Raw genomic sequence first — 23,003 nt, 5'->3', positions numbered from 1 at the left:
ATGAAGTGAGGCTATTATGACCGTATTTTACAGGTAAGAAATCTAAAATTTAGTGAATTTAAGCAATTTAGCCAATAAGATTATACAGTTAATCATGATAGAGATAGGATTCAAATTTGAGTAGTCTATTTTTTTTTTTTTTTCAGCTTATTCTTTTATCCACTTAGCTAAACGGTCTCCTATTCTCTGGTATACCAGCTAATATGCAAAATTCAAATTACTTCTTCAACACAATTATAGAGTACCGTCATGGACTTTTCTGGACAAAATGCAAAGGTTAAACTTGTAAATTCCGAGAGTCTATTGTCTTTCCCTCGTTTTCTAGTTGTGAAAACTGAGGTTCAGAGAGGTCTTACATAGAGAAAGTATCAGCGAATATCTCCAAACAGGTCAGTTTAGCTCCAAAGCCTCATGATAGTGACTCTAAAGATTTTCTTTTTAACCTTATTAAGGCACCTTGGTAGGTGCCATTGAGTCGGTTTCGACTCATAGTGATTCTACATACAACAGAATGATGGCCTGGTCCTGCGCCATCCTCACAACTGTTGTTATGCTTGAGCCCATTGTTGCAGCCACTGTGTCAATCCATCTCCAGGAGGGTCTTCCTCTTTTTCACTAACCCTCTACTTTACCAAGCACATTGTCCTTCTCCAGGGTCTGATCCCTCCTGATAACATGTCCAAAGTGTGTGAGACGTACTCTCACCATCCTTCCTTCTAAGGAGCATTCTGGTTGTACTTCTTCCAAGACAGGTTTGTTCATTCTTTTAGCAGTCCATGGTATATTCAATATTTTTCACCTACACCACAATTCAAAGGCACCAATTCTTCTTCAGTCTTCCTTATTCATCGTTCAGCTTTCGCAGGCATATGAGGCAATTGAAAACACCATGGCTTGAGTCAGGCACACCTTATTCCTCAAAGTGACATCTTGCTCTTTGATACTTTAAAGAGGTCTTTTGCAGCAGAGTTGCCCAATGCAATACGTCATTTGATTTCTTGTCTGCTCCTTCCCAGGGTGTTGATTGTGGATCCAAGTAAAACAAAATCCTTGACAACTTCATTCTTTTCTCCGTTTATCATTATGTTGCTTACCAGTCCAGCTGTGAGGATTTTTGTTTTCTTTACGGTGAGGTGCGATCCATACTGAAGATTGTGGTCTTTTCATCTTCATCAGTACGTGCTTGGTGTCATGGTGAAAATTTCACATTTACAAAATACAAAATACATTTAGCATGATTAATAACATTTACAGTTTTTGTAGTAGTGAACGCTATCAGTAACACTTAAATTTTTTGTTTGTTGTTAGCTGCCTGACTAACACGTGATGGATAGATCAACACTGGTATCTTGCTATTCATGAGTGGAAAGTGGGAGTTCTTTAATGTGGAGAATAATTCAGTGGTACTCTCACTTTCTTTCCTTTTATTATGCTGTGATTTATTACAGTTTATGTGTGCTTAGTTTTACAAATCACATTATTATTTCATTAAACCAACCCATACTAAAATTAAAGCGGCTAAAAACAGCTTTTGAAAACAAACATGGAGATAATAATGCAAGCAGTAAGAAAAAAAGGTGATGGTAGAGATGACACTTCTACTTCTAGCATGACCTCTACAGAAGCCACCTTGTTAAGTAATGGGGATGACATTTTGAAAATGGAGATACGGGACTATTTCCATTATTATGTGATTTTAATGCAAAAATGATGTATAAATGCTACCCAGGGCTGGGAATAGGATCAGGCAAGTGAGTGCATTCACTTTGGGTGTAAAATTGAAGGGAGTACTCAAAACTCCATAGTCGAGATAATAAAATATGAGAATTATAAATACAAATTCGGTATCTTATAGAATTTATACATTTATACTTAAACTTGAAGACAGAATTTTCCAACATGTTAAAAAATTTCTTCCAAGTAAGCATTCTAAAGAGTATTGAACCCATTTGTTAAAAATGTTAAAATGTAGCATCTTCTGGTTGGTACCAGGAAAGATGGAAAAATACTAGTTGAATTTCAACAGAAACCTTTGCAGAGTTGGTGAATGGAACTAGTAAAAATGGGTACTTGCATTAGTAAGAGCAGTCAAAGATGTACTTCTTCCATTAGGATCTACATATTTTCATAAGTTACATTCTTCAGCTTTTGACAGCTATTAAAACCAAGTACAGAAATAACCTGAGTGTTGAATCAGACATTAATTTTCACAAAGTAATGAAGATTTTTATAACTAATGAAATGTAGTAAATCATACTGCTTTTATTAAATATTTTTAATGGAAGTAGTAAGGATTTTTTAAATGTCATTAAAATAAAAACAACTTGAAGTTATTTTAAATATTTATTTAATTTTACCTTATCCTTTTAAAATTTTGAGATGTTTTATAATGCCATACACAGCAGGACTTTTTTTTGATAAAACTGTGTCAGTGTGATAAAAAAAAGTTTGAGGGTACAGGTGGTGCAGGTAGAGATTATTAATGCTGTGAGTGTTAGGAATATGGCAGGATTATATTACCTCAGCATGCTGTAAAATCATTGTATCCATGGAAGTCTTCATGAAGGACACCCCGCCGAGTCTTCATAAAGGAACATTTGAGTAATGAGTAGGATTTGGAAAAATAACTATTGGAAGATTTGTTTAGTATAAAAAATAGCATAATGCTTACTGCCGGAGATTAAAATACTCTAAAAAACATCTTTAAAGATCATAGGTTCAAGCATACTCGAGCCCTGCTCTTACAGACTATCTCAACAGCAGACTTGAACGTTTTGGGGAAGGAAGTTCCTTTGAAGAGGGCTGGGGAACACCCCTCTAATGGGGTTGGGAGATGACATCACTTCTCAGGGGCAAGGGCTGTGGCTTCTTCACCTAACAGGGGATGGGCCCTGAGGTCCCTCCAGACCAGGCCATCAGCAGGAGGATGGGAGAGGGGAAAAGAAAGACGAGAGAGGAATAAATACAACATAGGGAGCCTTGTCTTAGCAGAGGCCAGAAGGGAACCCGAGGTGCTTTGTCTGACAGGAAGAAACCAGCGGTATTTGAAGAGGGCATGTGGTTGGGGCTCTTTTCTAATGTGAAGGGTGAAAGAGTATTAGTAGTAGTGTAAGAGAAGGGGCTGAAGGCTCCAGTCTTTTCCCTGATGGGCAGAGTCCAAGCAGGTATGGAGGACGCTAAGGCCTGGTACTTTCCTCGCCGGCAGAGGGAGTCCCGAGATGCAAGGTCCAGCTTTCCTCTAACGAAAAGTGTTTGCACGGCTGCTCAACCAATTTCGTACATCCTGGGGCTGAGTAAGAACTGAGGTAATTAAAATCGAGCACAACTGCCTCGACATCTCGAGCCTCAGATACCGGGCTCAGAGCCCCGCGGGCGGAATTCTCGCGAGAGCGGGCGCCGCCATTTTTCCATTGATTGCAGCGGGCTGGGGGAGGGGCCGACGACGAAGGCGACGGCGGCGGCGGCTGCGGAGCCGTGGGTTGGTGTCTGCGCTTTAGTGTCTGAGGCCCAGGTTGAGGCCTCCGCGGTTGCGGGAGCTCAGGCGTAGGAGAGGATGACTGCCGCTACTATTCTCTCCTGAGGTGGAGAGTCGCCGCCACCTTTCACCCTCCCCCCGGCAGGGCGGAGAGGAGCGGCCGGAGTCTGAGCTATGGGGCCTGGCGAGGAGAACCAACTGGTCCCGAAAGAGGTGAGGGGCCGGCGGAGGAGGCTAGGCCCGAGGCCTGCGGCCGCTCCCGACAGCACAGGCCCGGCTAGTGTGCGGACTCGGGGGAGGGAGGGAGTATATGGTGAAGGGTGTACAGTGGGTGCGGCGAGCAGTTGAGACCGGATTGGATCGGGGGGGGGCGGGGGAGCGGAGACCTCCCCCCTTGGGTTTGTGGGGTTGGACAAATAAAGAAGCCGACTGGAAGAAATTAGGTCTTGCCTTGGGGGAGAAGGTGGTCTTTTGCATATTTACTTAACATGTGGAGCCAAGATAGATCATTTCAAGGAAAAAAATTCTGGAACAGTTGCTGATGGTCACGACGGGGTGACGGTGCTGCTTCTGGTTTTGACAGTGGCACTGCATAGCTTTCAGAGCTTGTGCAATCTACACCCTAACTTGAGATCTGTGGGAGGGCAGAGTTAACTGTTAGGACTTTTTGGAACTCCTCTGTTACTTGGTAGTACTATTGGCCTGCTCCAGTGGGGCCTACCAGAGATCTTTGAAAAGTAGTAAATGTGAGTTTTATGTAAAGGGAAGAGATGGATGAACATTACCATATGGCGAACTGAACTACTTTTTGTAGTTGTGTTGTATGTGCCAATATAGCTGACTTCTTAAATTCTTATAAGCAAGTGATATGAGAAGCCTTGACTTCTTGGTTTCTCTTGAATAGTAGGAGGTTAATGGTAGAATGCAGTACTGGCCAGTGAATTTCAACGTATTAATAGTATCTCTGTTGGCTTTATAAATATCTTCAGTGTATTCAAACGTGTATTTTTAACTGGCTGACCAGCAGACTAATGCTTTGGATTTTTGTTTCTCGTATACCTTAAATAGAGGCAAGTGTCAGGTTGAAATTAGCTGTGTAGGTTTTTGATACATATGAGTGATGATCATTAAAAATTCTTAAACGTTTGCATTTTTAGTTGCTTCGTAGTAATTCTGTCCTACTTAAGCAAGCTCTGACATTATGCAAAAGTGATGCTATTGGAGTTATGTATCTATGATATACAATTTTTTCAACTTTGTCAGATGGACAGTGATAGTTGTTTGCAAGGACAGTTTTAAAAGACAGTTATCACGTGTCAGTTTTATTCAGGAAACATCATTAACTTTTTGTAGAGCAGGTAAACAGATGAATTTGACTTCTTAGGAGATTTAAAGGCTACTAGGAAAGGGAAAGCTGTAATTTGTTGATCTCCAGTGAGGGGCTAGGTACCTTACTACATAAATAACTGTTATACAAGGAAGATAGTTATAAATGCTGTAAGAAAAGTATAAACAATATTTTCTTTTAGGGGTACATATTGCTAGTTTTCCTATAAAAAGCAAAGTTAGTCCTTTCTTATATTTTTATCATTAGAAAATATAATATACGTGAAACTCTCCTTTAAGAAAACCTGACAGATTTATTTCTCTAATCGTTTGATTTATAGAAAACATATATATGTGTGTATGTATGTATGTATACACACACTTTCACAGGAATATATCTGTTCCTGACACTACAGTGCTACCTTTACCTTTTGGAAGTGTAAAGACTAAATACCTCTTTTTAAAGACTCTTTTATCTGAGGCTTCAAGCACATCCCAACTTTTTAATTTTTTCTGGACCATATTCCTTAATTTTTTATCCCCTAGACTCAACTTCAGTCTTTTTTCCTGGTTCCTTTCATGATCTGTGGAAACATGCATAGTACTCTTATATCTTAAATCTGTCACTTGAGGTCCTTGCCTCCCTTAGCTAACAGACTTGTTCTTTCTTTGATGACTGCACATCTCAAACAAGTCATCTAGGTGGTTGCTTACACCTTGTTCCTCTTTTTTGCTTCTGGATTACTGGAAACTATTCCTGAAGGTTACCAGTGATCTCTTAAATGACCAAATTCATTAGCTTTTTTCCCTTCTCTTTGAATTTTTTGGAGCACTTGATAACTTTTTTTTTTTTAAACAGCCCTTAATTTTAGTAATACTGCACTGTTGTGGTCTTTCTCCTACTTGTTTATCCTATCTGCCCACTTCTTTAATGTTTAATAAGGGCCTTTCTCTTCTTTTTAAATGATCACCTTAGTCTGGTCTTTGTTATCACCTGACTGGTCCTTTTAAGTAGTAGTGGAATTACTAGTAAATTAAACCCCTTCACTTTACAGATGAGGAAATTAGGATCAGAAGAATGAAAGTGACTTGTTCAGGCTCACATAATGAATAAATGGCAGATTTAGGACTGGAACTCAGATTCCTTGCTACTCTTCCTTGATTATGCTCTGTTTTACAAATCCATGTACTCTAGAGGCTCTGTAAGAATAGTTTGTAAATCTCTAAGTACGTTTCAATGTGGAAATAAATTTCAAAATTAAAAATACTTGTGTCAGTTCTAGTGGCGTATTATCAACAATCTAGCATTTTTTGAGGACTTTTGTACAGGGAACCTCTGATCTGTACTATATTTAGATCATGGTTAGGCTTTGTGTGTGTAGTTGTTGAATGAATAATATATTATTCTGGTCCTTGAAACTTGAGGACAAACGTACCTTAGAGGACTGCTGAAGAAAGCAGCTTAATGCAGTGCAGGGTTTGGTAAACTGTGGCCCATGGGCCAGTACAGATTGCAGCCTGCCTTTGTACAACCTATAAGCTAAAAATGACTCTTACATTTTCACATGACTGGAAAAAAATCAAAAGAAGAATAATATCTCATGACCCATGAAATTGACATGATATTCAAATTTCAGTCTTCATAAATGAAGTTTCATTGGAACACAGCCGTCCCCATTTGTTTACTATTGTCTGTGGCTACTTCTGCTTACAAAGGCTGAGTAGCTGCTACAGAGCCTGAATGGTCTGCAAAGTCCAAAATATTTACTATCAAACTCTTTACAGAAAAAGTTTGCTGGCCCCTGGTTAGTGGTAAGAGCATCAGACTGACATCAGTTCGCATTTTGGCTCTTTTTTGCCTGACCTTGACTAGATACCTAATGTCTCCCATAGTAATACTCGTCTTGTAGAGATGTGAGGAATAAATGAGAGAAGGCAGAAACAGTGTGGTACGGTGCCTGCACAAGATATACTATCTCCTTTTTTCCTTCAGTATAAATTAGGAATTAAAACAGTAAGAAGGTAAGCAAAAGCTCAGAGAATAAACAAGTCTACCTGAGCTACAACCTCATCTATCCTTAGACCACAAGAATTCGACGATGCCCGGCTACTACCACTGACTTCTGATGGGGGTAACAATAGTTGGTCCTGGATAGAATGGGAGAAAAATAGGGAGCAGAACCCAAATTCTTATTTAAAAACAAAACAAAAAAGCCAGACAAACTGGAGCAGTACAGAACAGAGAACTCCCTGAGAGTACCGCCCTGAGACACTCTAAAAAACCTAGAACTGAGCCTATTCCCTGAGATCACCGATAAGTGATATTACCTGGAAAATAGGTGCCCTACTTAAAAACCATCAGTATGAGACCAAAAGGTCAACAATTACTCAAAAGCAAAGATGAGAAGATAAGGGGGCAGAGTAGCTAGAGTACTGGAAAGGGAACAGATAGAACACACATAAAGAGAATGTTGACACATTGTGATAAATGTGACTAATGTCACTGAACAATTCATGTGGAAATTGCCCAGTGGGAACCTAACTTGCTGTGAAAACTTTCACCAAAAATTCAATTGAAATTATTAAAAAAAAAAAAAAAAAGATTACAGCCTTGGAAACCCTATGGGGCAGTGTTACTCTGTCCTACAGTACCACTGTGAGTTGCAATTGACTAGACAGCAACGGGTTTGGTTTTTTAAACATGGAATACTACTTCTTTTATTCTAGCAGTCAGGAGGATTAATAAAATAACTTATACTCCTTTTGCTCTCCTCAGAATCCCTGGATCTTTCTTTTTATTCTTTTTCCCTTACACATTATGATCAAGTAAAGGCTAAAGGAAGGAATGAGAGACGATTATGGGCAAGAAATGGTGGCAAAAAAATTTGCAAACAGAAAGCAAAAAAGAAATGTAAATGGACAGAATGGGTACATCCACATGAGAGATACAAGAAGGAAATATAAAGAATGGCCCAGGGGATTCCGAGGAGAGCAAAACAAATTCAGTACTCGCAAAACGAATTTAGTACTCATGAAACATAATCAACAATAATCTGAAATAATTGGCTAATCACTATTAACATTCTTTTAAGAAGGATGAAAACTATAGCCTCTTCTTTTCTAGTTCATCATTCAGAAATTCTGCTTTGACTATGTCATTCCTTACTCAGAAATTGCCTACTTATTGTGTTAGATAAATTTGAAACTACTTAGTGTGGTATTCAAGGCCCAATAGGGTTGATTCTGGCCACAACCTGCCCTTCCAGCTTATCTCCCGCTTCTCCTATGAAACAAGTTTTTAATGCAGCCGAACAAGTTTCTTACTTGCTCTTCACTTGTTTGTGCCCTCCCCTCTTTCCTACTTCTCTGAACTTGTTCAGAATCTTCATATACATTTTCCTGTAAGTACCTCATATCTCATTTACTCCAAAAAGCCTTTTCCGATCATTTTAACCTTAGGGATTTCTCCCTCTCTGGAACACTTCTGGAGCCCTGGTAGTGCAGTGCTTAAGAGCTCGGCTGCTAGCCAAAAGGTGGGCAGTTCAAATCCACCAGCTGCTCCTTGGAAACCTATGGGCAGTTCTGTTCTGTCCTATAGAATAGTGATGAGTCAGAATCGACTCTGTGATAACAGATTTTGTTTGTTTAGAACATCTTTAAATATGCATAGAATTCATTTGGCAGTTAAGAAGGAGTGATTTCCAACATTTATTGTCTCAAATTGTAATATACATTTATATAATATTTGTTATGAATTCCTTGTCAGCAGAGATCTTTGTGTGTTTCTCACTCTGTTTTTTTTTTTTTTTTTTGTATATACCGTAAGTCTAGGACAGTACCCTTCCCGGAGCAGATATTCAGTAAATATTTGTTGATGTGGTTACAAAGTTGTAAGGAACCTTAAAATTCTAACCATTTATCCTCAGTTTGTGTGCTTTCCACAGCACCACTGGCAGGCTGTTTTCCAACCTTGCTTGAATACCTTCGTGACTAACCTCTGAGAACATCTTCATCTTAGAAGAGATTTGTTATTTTAAGTTTTCAAGTTGAGAGAAATCTGGATCTCCATTTAAAAAAACAAAAAAATCAAACTCATTGCTGCCGAGTTGTTTTTGACTCGTGGTGATCTTACGTATTTCGCAGTAGACCCATGCTCCACAGGGTTTTCAGGGGCTGTAATCTGACAGAAGGAGATCGCCAGGGCTTTGTGTTGTGGCACCACTGGGTAGAGTCAAACTGCCGACCTTTGGGTTAGTAATCAAGTGCAAACCATTTGTGCCACGTAGGGACCTTAGATCTTCATAGTTGCCTCCGGACAACACAGAAATCTTAAACCATTTTCCATAGGATTGCTTTTCTCAAAGTTGAAGGTGGGCAGGGGAGAAGGAGGGCTAACTTGAGCAGCCTCAGGTCTTTAACTTTTTCTCAGTTGCTCTATTTTGGGCATAATCCAATATTTTAGCATTTTTCCTAAATTGTTGTATCCAGAAAAGAGCACAGAATGTGGACTGTTCACTGTGGTGTGTAACAGGCCTTTTTACCTCACTTTTTCACTCTACTATGTGTCTTTGAATTGTATACTGATATTGGCTTTGAGATCTCTTGCTTTTAGTATCTGAGTTTTTAATTATTGCTGTGTTGTTGTTTTTATTATTCTGTTTCCTTCTAAGGATTCGTGACATTTGTATTTATTGAGTATGCACTGTGCATATTACTGTGCCCTGCCTTATAGGGAAAATTCAGGAGAAATAGAAAAAATTCATTCTTTCCCCAAGTAGCTTATAGTATAATTAAAGATAAGGTACGTATTTACTGATGCTTTTAAAATAATTTCATTGCAATACTTAAAGCAGTGCTCAGGGAGTATATAAATGTAGAATAGATGGAAAAATGAAAGAAAAAGTACGAATGTAAATTCTGTGTCTCAGTAAATTCTGTATCTTTTTTCCTGCCTCTTTTTTCCCTGCAATAAACAATACTTCCATCTGAAACTGGTTATTGGCATCTGATGGTGATGATAGTAATAGCCAGTATTTATTGAGCATTTACTGTAGGCCAGATAATGTTGTATGTGCTTTGTGTGTATTAACTCATTTGAGCTTCATGGTAACCTCCAACTATATAAGGAGCATTGAATTAATTGAGAGCTCCCAAAACAATAAACAACTTGTTTTTTATCACTACTATTTTCTTATAAAATTATTATCAGTTATGGAAAACATCAGATGAATAGTCTTTTAATTTCATTTCTCATAATTAAATTACTTGAGGAAATGACCTGCAAGGAGAACGGTCAGTCATTCTCACTTAGGTAGTGGTTTTAAAATGAACTTTTTTCTTGAATTTGGTATGTTGATCCTGGAGTTAATATTTGTTTTATTTTATTTTTTAATTTGCTTAGTGTTTGGAGTCTCTAGGTGGTTAAGAGCTTGGTTGCTAACCAAAAGGTTGGCAGTTCAAATCTACTCCTTGGAAACCCTGTAGGGGAGTTCTACTCTGTCGTATAGGGCCATGATGAGTTGGAATCAACTCAACGGCAACAGGTTTGTTTGTTTGGTTTAGGTGGTGCAGGTGGTTAATGTGCATGCTGCTGACCTAAAGGTTTAAAGGTTTGTGGTTTGAGTTCACACAGAGGCGCCTCAGAAAAAAGGGCTAGAGATCTACCTCTGAAAAATCAGCCGTTGAAAACCTTATGGAAGACAGTTCTACTCTGACACACATGGGGTAGCCATGGTTGGAATCAACTCAGTGGCAACTGGGATATCATTAATTTAGCCAAGTGGTTCTCAACTGGGGGCAGTTAGGTCCCCAGATGACATCTGACAATGTCCAGAGACATTTTTGATTGTCACAACTGAGGGCCAAGGGAGGGGAGGGTGCTACTGGCATCTAGTGGGTAGAAGCCAGAGATACTGCTAAGTATCCTACAGTGACCCCACGATGAAGAATTATGAGGCCCAAAACGTCAATAGCGCTGCTGTTGAGAAACCCTCGTTTAGCCCAGACTCTCCCGTAAGTGTACAAATCTTCTCTCGTTATGTTCAAGCCTACCTAATTTTAATTAGGAACTCTTTCCCAGAGCCTCTGACCTATTCCAATCTGGACTTCTTAAATTGACACCTTCTGTGCAGCTCTTGGAGCCCTGGTAGCACAGTGGTTAAGAGCTGAACTGCTAAGCAGCTGCTCCTTGGAAAACCTATGGGGCAGTTTTGCTTTGTCGTGTAGGGTCGCTATGAGTCACATTTGACTCCACGCAATGGGTTTGGTTTTTTTTTTGTTTGTGCAGCAGTTGTCTTGGCTTTCCCGTTACCATCTTGGGGGTTCCTTCAGTTTTCTCTTGTATTTGGAGCCTTTGTTTTTGTATTTGATGTCTTCATCTTTTCTTGGTTTGCTCTCTCATTTTGGAGGAGTGTTTTTAGTAGCTTTCTGGATGGAATATAATTTATTTGAAACCTTGTATGTCTGTAAATGTTATTTCTTTCCTCTTGCTAGATAGCTTGGCTGGCTGGAGAATTCTGCGTCAGAAGTAGTTTTCTCTCAATTTTCAAGGCATTGCTCCATTGTCTTCTATTTTTCAGTGTTACTATCGAGATGTCAAATGCCTAGAAGATTCTTTTCCACTTCTGAAACTTTTTTCTTCCTCTCTGGAGGCTTTGAGGATCTTTGTCCCTAAAGTTGTGAAATTCTTGTATTATGCATTGGTATATAAGTCTATTTTTATCCATTCTGCTGGATTCAGGGTAGTCCTTATTCAATGTGGAATTTATCTCATTAGTTCTGGGAGATTTCTTTAATTTAGTTGATTTCCTCTCCTTTGTTTTCTCTGTTCTGTCTTTTTTGAGTTCCTGTTGCTCAGATGTTGGGCCTACTGACTGGTTTCTCTAATTTTCTTATTTATTTGCCTGTTTTGCATTTCTTCATTTTTTTTTTTTTTTTGCTTGCTTTATGGGAGATATTTCTCAACTTTATCTTCCAACTTTCTATTAAAGTTTTATTTCTGCTATCATTTACAATTTCCAACCATTCTTTTTTTCCTGAATATTTTTTATAATGATATCCTGTTTTTGTTTCAGGGAGAAAATATCTTTTCTTATACCTCAGGAAATGATTGATAGTTTTTTTCTCTTTATATTGTCTCTTTCCTCCAAGATTTCTATGTCTGTTTCTTTGCTTTGAGCTTGTCTCTTATACTAGGTGCTTTCCTTAGATGTCTGGTGATCGTTGGAAGTTTGTGCTTATTTAAGAGAGGTACCTTAAGAAGCTAAATAGAAGCTCTCTATAGGTGATTATGATTTTCCCCATAGGGTGGTATGTATGGGTAATTTCCTTGCAGGCTTCTAGTGATAGGCCTTTACTCTTGTGCTAAATTGGTTTTCCAGAGAATACTCTTCTGGTCTTTTGCCTGGGGGGAACAAGTTTGGAAGCTGAGAAGAAAAAGGGAATGTGGATATCATCATTAAGTATGCAGATATACTTTCACTTAATTCCTCTGTTTTCAGTATGGCATCCCCAACAAACTCAATTATGCTTGATGTCCTCTAGTCCAAGATAAACTCTGTTTTATGCTTTCCAGAGATTGTTTCAACTTTTGTCAGGAAGGGAAAGACCAGAGGGGTAGAAGAAGGGACTTAGGGGTTCTAATTGCTTCTTAAACAGTTCTAGTTTAGACTCTACGCTCACTCCCACGGTATCTGAAACTGCAATTTGTGAGCCTTTTGGGGCTTGTTTGTTTTTCACTTTCTTATCTATTTACAGAAGAGTTGCAAAAAGAGTGTGAAGAGTTTCTGTATACCCTTCACCTAGCTTCTACTCAAGCTAACATCTTAAGTAACTATAGACCAGTTATCAAAACTAAGAAATAAATCTTACCCAAAACTATAGACCAGTTATCAAAACTAAGAAATAAACCTTAGTACAGTACTATTAACTGAATTATAGAATTTGTTCAGATTTCACCGGTTTTTCCACTAATGTCATCCCTACTTCCCCTGGATCCAATCCAAGATCCCACATCGCATTTAGTTGTTGTGTCCCCTCAGTCTCTTATCTGTGATAATTTCTCTTTCATTTTAGAATACTGCTCAGTTATTTTGTAGAATATCCCTCAATTTTGGTTTATCTGCTGTTTTCTCATGATTAGATTGAGGTTATGAATTAAAGGGAAGGGTACAGCAGTAGGGATATACCCTTCTTATCACATCATATCGGGGAGTACGTGATATCGATATGTATTACTGGTGATGTTAACCTTGATCAGTTGATTAAAATGGTGTTGCAAGATTTCTCCACTGTAAAATTACACTTTTCTCCTTTAATAATTACTGAATACTTTGGGACCATGCAGATATCCTGTTTTTGCTTAAACTTTGGCCCATTGATTTTAGCATCTTGCCTACAGCAATGAATAGTGTGGCATTCTGATGGTGATTTTCTCTTTCCCTCATTCTTTCTACATTTATTGATTGGAATTCTTCTGTAGGGAAGAGTTGCCTTTTTTTTCTGCCAATTATTTACTTATTTATTTATATCAGTATGAACTCATGGGTATTTATTTTATACTTTGGATTATATCCCAATGCTGTAGTTACTTATGTTATGACTCAAACTGTTCAAGACTCTGACTATTGAGAGCTCTTTTCTGGTGGCTGCTGTGCTCATCCTTGCTTTTTTGAGCATTTCCTTATTTTCTGGTGCCACATAACACTCCAGCTCATCTTTTATTTTCCCTGTCCTAACCCAGGAATCAACTAGTTCTCCAAGAAATTTAGGGGTCTTTTGGTGTATATGTAAATATGATATAAACCAGACGTCTTTTGGTTTTCCTCTTGGCCAGCTCAACCTTCTCAGGTGTATTAAATCATTAATACTTGTTGTGTTTTCCAGCCTCTAAAATTGTGTTTCTGTTTTTTTTTTTTTTTTTGTCCTTATGGGTTTATGCTTTTTAAGAAAAAAATCCTTTATTCTTGTTTTAGATATTTTGGGAGGCATCAGAGCTAAGTACTTGTGTTCAGTCCAGCATCTTTAACCAGAAATTCCTAGCTTAATGTTTTTGTCGCCTTCCCCAGGCCAACCTTGTTGTAGCCACGTTTAACTACACTAGTTGCTGTTTTACGGATGTGCTATATGCTTTCATGTGTCACTTAAATATCTTTGTTTTGGGTGAATAATAGTAATATTTCTGTCATCCACATTTTAAGGAGTTTTAAATGAGTGAGCTTTGATATTACATGAAAACTAATGAAAGTGTTTTCTTAGGATTCCTACCTCTTTTTTAATTTCCTCCATTTTGAATTGTTCACATAAATTCTCTATGTCTTAGTGCCCAAACCCATTGCCATTGAGTCAGTTCCGACTCATATTGACCCTATATGACAGAGTAGAACTGTCCCATAGGGTTGTCAAGGCTGTAATCTCTACAGAATCAGACTGCCACATCTTTCTCCTGTGGAGTGGTTAGTGGGTTAGACCTGCCGACCTTTTGGTTAGCAGCAAGTGCTTAACCACCATGCCACCAGGACTCCTATCCAGATGCTGTAATTTTTTTTTTTTTTGCCAAACCGGAGGAGAGGGGTTGATTAGTACATTCATGATAAATGGTGAAGATATGGGGAGTTGTCAAGGATTTCGTTCTACTTGGATCAATAATCAGTGCTCACAGAAGCAGCAGACAAGAAATCAAATGATGTATTAGATTGCAAAAATCTGCTGCAAAAGACCTCTGTAATATTTTAAAAAGTAGCGTTGTCACTTTGATGACTAAGGTGTACTTTACCCAAGTCATGGTCTTTTCAGTTGCCTCATATGCATGTGAAAGCTGGGCAGTGAAAAAGTAAGATGGAAGAAGAATTGACAAACATTTGAATCGTGGCGTTGGTGAAGAATATTGAATATAGATACCACGGGCTGCCAGAAGAGCAAACAAATCAATCTTGGAGGAAGCTCAGCCAGAATGATCTCAGAAGTTAGGATGGCAAGATTTTGTCCTACTTACTTTGGGGCACTTCATCAGGAAAGATCAGTCGTTAGAAAAGGACATCATACTTAGTAGAGTGTCAGCAAAAATAAGGGAAACCCTCAATAAGATGGTTGATAGTATAGTTGCAACAGGTAGCTCAAACATACCAGTTGTGATGGTGCAGTACCAGTTACGCATAAGGTTTCCATAAGTTGAAGCCGACTCCATGGCAGCTAACAACAACACCAGGGTACCATGGCAGCCCCAGTTAGAAAGAAAAGATTGTGTGAAAAATAGGGGCTGCAAAGAACATGGCATTAGATATATATTTAAATGCCTGTAGTAAATAAGGCACCCTGGTGGCGCAGTAGTTAAGAGCTAAACGAAAGGTTGGCAGTTCAAACCCACCAGCCCCTCCAAGGGAGAAAGGTGTAGCAGTCAGCTTCCATAAAGATTACAGCCTTGGAAACCCTATGGGGCAGTTCTACTCTGTCCTATGGGATTGCTGTGAGTTGGAATCGACTCAATAGGAACAGGTTTTTTTTGTTTCATTCCTATTACTTACCTTCATGCGTTACTGTTATTACCTTCATACTTAACACCTTCCCCAGGGTCCAGCACTGTGCTGCTGTACATTGTTGTCATCCAGTAAATTTGTTGATTAAATGACAATAAGACATACTTTAATTATTAAATATCTTAGTTGTTTCAAGTTATAGCCTGTCATCTAAATGTTGTAATGTCTACAGCATACATCCTAAGTTATTGTTAGATTTGACAGTTTCTCTTATATGATTTTATTCAATCTGTGTGCTGAGCAAATAATCCGAGAAGCTGGATTATATGAAGACTGCAGTATCAGGATTGGAGGAGGACTCGTTAACAACCTTCCATGTGCAGATGACACAACCTTGTTTGATGAAAGTGAAGGGGTCTTGCAGCACTGACTGATTAGGATGAAAGACCACAGCCTTCAGTATGGATTACACTTTAACATAAAGAAAATAAAAATCCTCACAACTGGACCAATAAGCAACATCATGATAAATGGAGAAAATGTTAACGTTATCAAGGATTTCATTTTACTTTGATCTACAATCAATGCCTGTGGAAGCAGCAGTCAAGAAATCAGACAACATTTTGCATTAAGTAAATCTGATGCAAAAGACCTCTTTAAAGTGTTAAAAAGCAAGGATGTCACTTTGAAAACTAAGGTGCACCTGACCCAAGCCATGGTATTTTCAGTTGCTTTATATGCCTGTGAAAACTGGACAAATAAAGAAAACCAAGAAGAATTGATGGCCTTAGAATTAGGGCGTTGGTGAAGAATATTGAATATGCTATGGACTGCCGGAAGAATGAACAAATCTGTCTTAGAACAGTACAGTCAGAATGCTGCTTAAAAGCGAGGATGGTGAGAATTTGTTTCACATACTTTGGACATGTTATCAGGAGGGACCAGTCCTGGGAGAAAGACATCATGCTTGATAAAGTAGACGGTCAAGGAAAGAGAGGAAACCTCCCCGCCCCCGCCCCAGGAGATGAATTGATACAGTGGATGCAACAATGGGCTCAAACATAGCAACAGTTGTGAGGATGGTACAGGACCAGGCAGTGTTTTGTTCTGTGTACATAGCGTCAGTATGTGTTAAAATTGACTGGACGATGCCTAACAACAACTAAATATGATCAAGTAAGTCTTATTCATTCTGCTTTATTTGAGAACTGGAACATGTAACAAAATGCAAATATTAAAAATAAAAACAATTTTGAATTGTTTAAACTAGTAATGTCCTGAGAAATTCTTTTAAAAACTTAGATAATTTTAAAAATAACCAAATTAATAAGTTACTTGTTGTAAGGATTCAGTGTGAAATGTTATTTTGAAACAGAATTCTTAAGAATAAGAATAGTTTGTATCTAAGAGAACTTTGTGTGTTTGATAATTCCGATGCTCAAAAACAATGCAGTAGAACCAGTTTGTTCACGTGGACAGAAGAGACTGTTCCCATTAGTTGTATTACTGATTGTACTTTAGATTTGATGCTGTGTAGATGACTGCTGTAAGACTTGCAGAGTTGTTCAAATATTAGTATAACATGGTTATATTAAATACAACGGCTTTCTAGTAGAGAAAAATTAAGGGCTAAGTGACATAATTAAAAAAAAAGCCTAGAATTTAAATCTAAATACAGTGACTCTAAAGCAGTTGGTAAGATTATAGGTTTAGTTTTAGGAAAGCCATGAAACTTACTTAGTGGCTTAAGTGAAGTTTTCTAGTATAACCAAAGCATTGTATTTTGACTGTACATATATTTCTTGCTTCAGATGATACTTCTCAATTTTTATTAAATCGTAAATATACTTAATTTTTCTTGTAGGACTCACTTAAACATTGAGTGAGTAGCTGCCAAGAACCAGAGATTGAAAGATGAGGAACGAAAACTGCTTAGTTTAGATGGTAATTTAGTCTAATGGAGAAAACAGACATGTAACAAGACAAATTTGTAATACAGAAATAAATTGGGACTTAAAAGAAGGAGCAATTAGCTTTATCTAGGGGATTCTGTGAGAATGTAATATTTGAACTAGGTCACAAAGGATAACTTGACTGCCAGGTAGAGATGGTAAGAGCTTTTAGTTAGAGGAAATGGCATTAGAACACGAAAAGTTATATGCGAAAAGTTTAGTGAAGATGAAGCATGAGATGTCTGGATAGAAGGAGAGAAGATAGTCCTGGCAGGTTGTGTCTAAAAATTCTAAAGGTTTTGGATGCCTATAAGGAATTTTGATTTTTATTGTGTAGATATTAGGGTGTAAGAACTCATTTTTTTTCCCAGAAAAACTTAACGGGTTTGTTTATAGTTGTTATAAAAGTTAATTGCTGAAACTTGTTGACTGAAACATTTTTACTTGCAATAATGCTTTGTGTCCCACGTTAATATTAAAAACACACTAAACTATAAAGTTCCTGGAAGATAACATAGGGACAAAGACCTTATTTATGGCATGAATATACTGTCAAACATAACTAAAAGTACACAGACAACAAAAGATAGACTGGATAACAGGGACCTCCTAAAAATTAAATACTTAGGCTCATTGAAAGACTTTACCAAAAGAGTAAAAAGAGAACCTACAGACTGGGAAAAAAAATTTCGCAACATTGTATCTGACAAGGGACTGATCTCTAAAGTGTATAGAGAACTTCAGCACCTCAGCAACAAAAAGACAAACAATCTAATTTTAAAAAATGGGCAAAGGACATGAACATACACCCACAGAAGACATTCAGGCAGCTAACAAACGCATGAAGAGATGTTCTCTATCATTAGCCATTAGAGAGATGCAAATCAAAACTACAATGAGATACCATCTCACCCCCGCAAAAATGGCACTCATCAAAAAACAGAAAACAAATGCTGCGAGGTTGTGGGGAGATTAGAACTCTTATACATTGCTGGTAGAAATGTAAAATGGCACAGCCACTGTGGAAAAAGGTACGGCACTTCCTCAAAAAGCTAGAAATAGAAATGCCATATGATCCAGCAGTCCCACTCCATAGGTATGAGAAATAAGAGTAGTGACACAAATAGACGTATGCACACCCATGTTGCAGCATTATTCAAAATAGCAAAAAAATGGAAACAACCTAAGTGTCCATCAGTGGATAAGTGGATAAACAAAATGTGGTACATACATGCAATGCAGTAGTACACAGTGATAGAGTAACGATGAGTCCGTGAACATCTCATAACATGGATGTATCTGGAGGATATTATGCTAAGTGAAATAAGTCAGTCACAAAAGGACAAATATTGTATGATACCACTTTTATAGAAAGTCAAAAATAGATTTACACAGAGAAAGCAGTGTTGTTTGATGGTTACCAGGGATGGGAGGGGAAAGGAGGGGCAATCAGTTACTAGATAGTAGACACATGTTAATTCTGGGGAAGGGAAAGGCAATATACCATATGGGGGAAGTCAGCAAAGTGATCAGCTTAAATAAAGACACTGAAAAGTATGCAAGAATAAAGGAAAACTAAGGTAAATTCTGTAACCTTCAACTCTGCAACAATAGTAATAACAACCAGAAATCTGTGAGTGGTTACATAGGTAGATATGTATGCTATATAGGTGTGAGAGGGCATATGAGAGTATGTACAGATACATAAATAGGTGTAGTTGCTGGCATTTGTAAATAATTTTTTTATGTGCTGCTTAAATATTCATATATATAATAGAGCACATGGGGATATAGTTATGGAAACTTCTTAGACATATCCAGACTCCTTGTGGGACTGTTACAGGGTTTGAAGGCTAAGAACCGTAGTCTTAGGGGACATCTAGTCAATTGGCATGATGTAGTTCATAAAGATAATGTTCCACATCCTAGTTTGATGAGTATTGTCTGGGGTCTTAAAAGCTTGCAAGTGGCCATCTAAGATATAACTATTAGTCTCTTTCTGTCTGGAGCGAAGGAGAGAGTGAAGACAACCAAAGACTCAAGGAAGCAATTAGTCCATGGGACTAATGGCCCACATGAACCACAGCCTTCCCTAGCCTGAGACCAGAAGAACTAGATGGTGCTCTGCTACCACTACCAACCACTCTGACCAGGTACACAATAGAAGGCCCAGGTTAGAATGGGAGAAAAATGTAGAACAATACTCAGATTCATAAAAAAGAGCAGACTGACTGGACTGATAAAGACTGGAGGATCCCCTTAGACTATTACCCTAAGATACCCTCATAATCTGGAAGTCCACTCCTGGAGGTCACCTTTCAGCCAAATAATAGATTGGCCTATAAAATAAACAACACCTGTGAGGAATGTGCTCCTTAGAACAATCAACTATATGAGACCAAATGGGCAACATATGCCCAAAAGCAAAGATGCAAAGGCAAGGAGGAGCAGGGAAACTGGAGTGATGGAAATGGGGAAGGCAGGATGGGAATAGGGAGAGTGCTGACACATTGCAGGGATAAGCAACGAATGTCAAGGAACAATTCGTATATAAATTGTTGAATGGGAAACTAGTTTGCCGTGTAAACTTTCACCTAAAACACAATAAAATGTCCAAACAAATACTAAAAGCACACACATGAAAATGGGCAAAAATCTTGATAATACCTTATTCTCTCACCTATTTGTTTCATTTGCAATCATATGATTAAGTACTTTTTTTTTTTTTTAATGAAATGTTTCCTATCACGATGAATCTTAAGCATATTCTCCACAGGTGAGTCGTACTGGCTAGATGCTCTTTGGCATTATTACTACACATTTTGTATGGATGATACATGTTAATGTCTTCAAATAGGCTAACCAGATAGGCTTTGCTTGCCTCCAGAAAAAGCAACATCGGTTGCACCCTGAGTGTAGATCTGTTTTGAAGTACTGACCATTTTCTCATACCTGATGCTGGAAGGGAACTTTGCAAGTGAGACGTTCAGTGAACTGCTGATAACTTTTGATTTTCACTGGGAGCCACAGTATAAAAAAGCTTGTAACGATGAGATTTCTTCACCCTTTCAGTGTACAGCACATTTATATGAGTAGCTTTTGTAGTTTGTCGCTTCCTGAGTGCTTCATCACTGGTCTGTTTGCGGGTAGGTGGCTTATTAGTACGGAGAACTCTGTGTTTACCCTACCTTCTTTTTAGTGAAGCTGGGCAAGCTAGAGGTGGCACTGGCACTAGAGAGTGATGACTATCTATGGTGGTGGTGGCAGCAGCCTTAGTGAGAATACCACAATGAATTCTTTTAATAAAAGGATTAATAAGATCTTCCCAAGGGTAGACCCAGTGTTCCAAATAAAATTAAGACTTTAATTTTTAATAAAGAGGAGCTGTTGATCGTAACCCCAGTTCTAGGTTACATTAGAAAGTAGAATATTTATTTCTGTATGACTCATTTCCTAAAAGATGCATATTGCTTTAGTAAATATAAATAAACTAGCTGTAATATAAATTTTCATACCTTTCTTCCATTTCATAAATATAAGATGTCTACCCTCTTATGTTTTTGTTGTTATGTGTTGCCAATCTATTCCAACTCATAAGCGATCCCTTGTGACAGAGTAGAACTGTCCCATAGGGTTTTCTAGGCTGTAGTCTTTATGGAAGCAGATCACTAGGTCCTTCTTACTCGGAGCCACTGGGTGGGTTTGAACCACCAACCTTTCGCTTAGGAGAGGTTAGCAGCTGAGCACTTAACTGTTTCGCCGGCCTGTTTGCATCAAGTTGATTCTAACTCAGCGACCCTATAGGACAGAGCAGAACCGCCTAATACGGTTTCCAAGGAGCAGCTGGTGGATTTGAACTGCCAGTCTTTTGGTTAGCAGCCAAACACTTAACCACTGTGCTACAAGGGCTCCTAACTGTGTTTAGGTGCTTTAATTTTAAGTTTGGACCAGGCTATATAATTTTTTACTTAGTGTCTATTTCTTGTACTCTGTGAATGAAAGGGAATTGGTGAAAAATTATTAAAAGACATCTGAGCAGTAGTATTGCTTTAATTTTGACATTTTAAATTCATATGTCTTGAAACATTTTTTTCTATTATCGTATTTACCATTAACATAACACAAATATAATTTTAAGAATTGTAAGAAAAATAGACATGCAGAAAATGTTTCCATACCTTGAGTAATATGACCCTTGCCCCTTTCCCAGAGTCCCCAAACCTGACTGTGTTAGAATTACCTGGAAACTTTTTTTTTTTAATTGAGGTAAAATATATATAATGGAAAATTTGCCATTTTAACTATTTTAAAGTATAGAATTCAGTGCCATTAATTATATTCACAAAGTTGTGTAAACATCACCACTATTTCCAAAACCTTTAAATCAGTTCAGGTAGAAAGTTTACCCATTAAAGTAATAACTCTCCATTCCCACCTGCCTCCCCCAACTCCTGGTAACCCTAATCTCCTTTGGTCTCTATGCATTTGACTACTCTAGATATTTCCTATTAGTGAGATCATACAGTACTTGCCCTTTTATGTCTGACTTCTTGCACTTAGCATAATGTTTTCAAAGTTCCTCTCTGTCGTACCATGAATCAGAACATAATTTCTCTTTATGGCTGAATATTCTGTTGTATGTATATGCCACATTTTGCTTATCCATTCATCTATTGAAGGACACTTGGGTTGTTTCCACCTTTTGGCTGTTGTGAATAACCTTCAGTGAACATTGGTGTACCTATTTTTAACAGTAGAAGGGACGTAGAAGTTAGGTAGTACAAGTTCCTTTATTTTTAGGTGGAGAAACCATAAACGCTATAAAAGCATAATAACTTAGTGTCTCTGGTAGTGAGTGGAAAAGCTTGAATGAGACTTTGTTTTTTAAGTCAGGTTTATTAACGTATAGTTTTCACCATGAATAGTTTTATGAATTTTGATAAACAGTCATGTGACCACCACTGGAATCAAGCTATGGAATATTTCTGTATCCTGAAATAATTTCTTGCATGTCTTTTGTAGTTAACCCCACCTCCCACCTCCATCCCCTGGCAACCACCCATCTATTTTCTGTCCTTATATTTTGCTTTTTCCGTAATATCATCATCTTAGTCATCTAGTGCTGCTATAACAAATACTAGAAGTGGATGGCTTTAACAAAGAAAAATTTATTTCCTCACAGTGCAGTACGCTGAAAGTCCAAATTCAGGGTGTCGCTCCAGGGGAAGGCATTCTCTCCCTGTCGGCCTTCTCATCTGTCTTCCCCAGGACTACGAGCTTCTCCACACAGGGACCCCAGATCCAAAGGTTGTGCTGTGCCCCCGGCACTGTTTTCTTGGTGGTGTGAGGTTCCCAACTCACTGCTCTCTTCCCTTTCCTTTCATCTCTTGTAAGATAAAAGGTGGCGCAGGCCATACCCCAGGGAAACCCCCTTTACATTGATTAGGGATGTGACCTGGGCATCTCCACCCTAATCCTCTTTAACCACAGGCAGAGATTATGATTTATAACACATAGGAAAATCACAAAATGGAGGACAGCCACACAATACTGGGAATCATGGCCTACCCAAGTTGACACATATTTTGGGGTGACAAAATTCAATCCATAACAGTCATATAAATGTAATAATATAGTATATAACCTTTTGAGTCTGGCTTCTTTCACCTTGCATAAAACTCCTGATATTTATCCATGTTGGTGCGAGAATCAGTTGTCTATTCCTTTTTACCCCCATGCATCTGTCAGTAAAAAGGAATAGACAACTGATCCTTGCAC

General features: G+C 38.2%; 1 protein-coding gene across 2 annotated transcripts in view; it reads left to right on the top strand.

Moving 5' to 3' along the window:
• The first annotated feature begins 3,429 nt into the window (after positions 1-3,429).
• USP47 (ubiquitin specific peptidase 47) overlaps positions 3,430-23,003 on the top strand; it is a 148,872-nt gene continuing 129,298 nt past the window's right edge. The window contains exon 1 of one of the 2 annotated variants that reach the window (XM_010592234.3): positions 3,430-3,688. In XM_010592234.3, the coding sequence (XP_010590536.2) occupies positions 3,650-3,688 (39 nt within the window). In that variant the 5' untranslated portion in view covers positions 3,430-3,649. The remainder of the gene's footprint in view (positions 3,689-23,003) is intronic. The other variant, XM_064288426.1, reaches the window with a different exon arrangement.

The sequence above is a fragment of the Loxodonta africana genome, chromosome 7, assembly GCF_030014295.1.
Source record: "Loxodonta africana isolate mLoxAfr1 chromosome 7, mLoxAfr1.hap2, whole genome shotgun sequence".
NCBI lineage: Eukaryota > Metazoa > Chordata > Mammalia > Proboscidea > Elephantidae > Loxodonta > Loxodonta africana.
The sequence above is the reverse complement of the archived record's forward strand: the minus strand, read 5'-3'. Positions and strand labels throughout refer to the sequence as shown.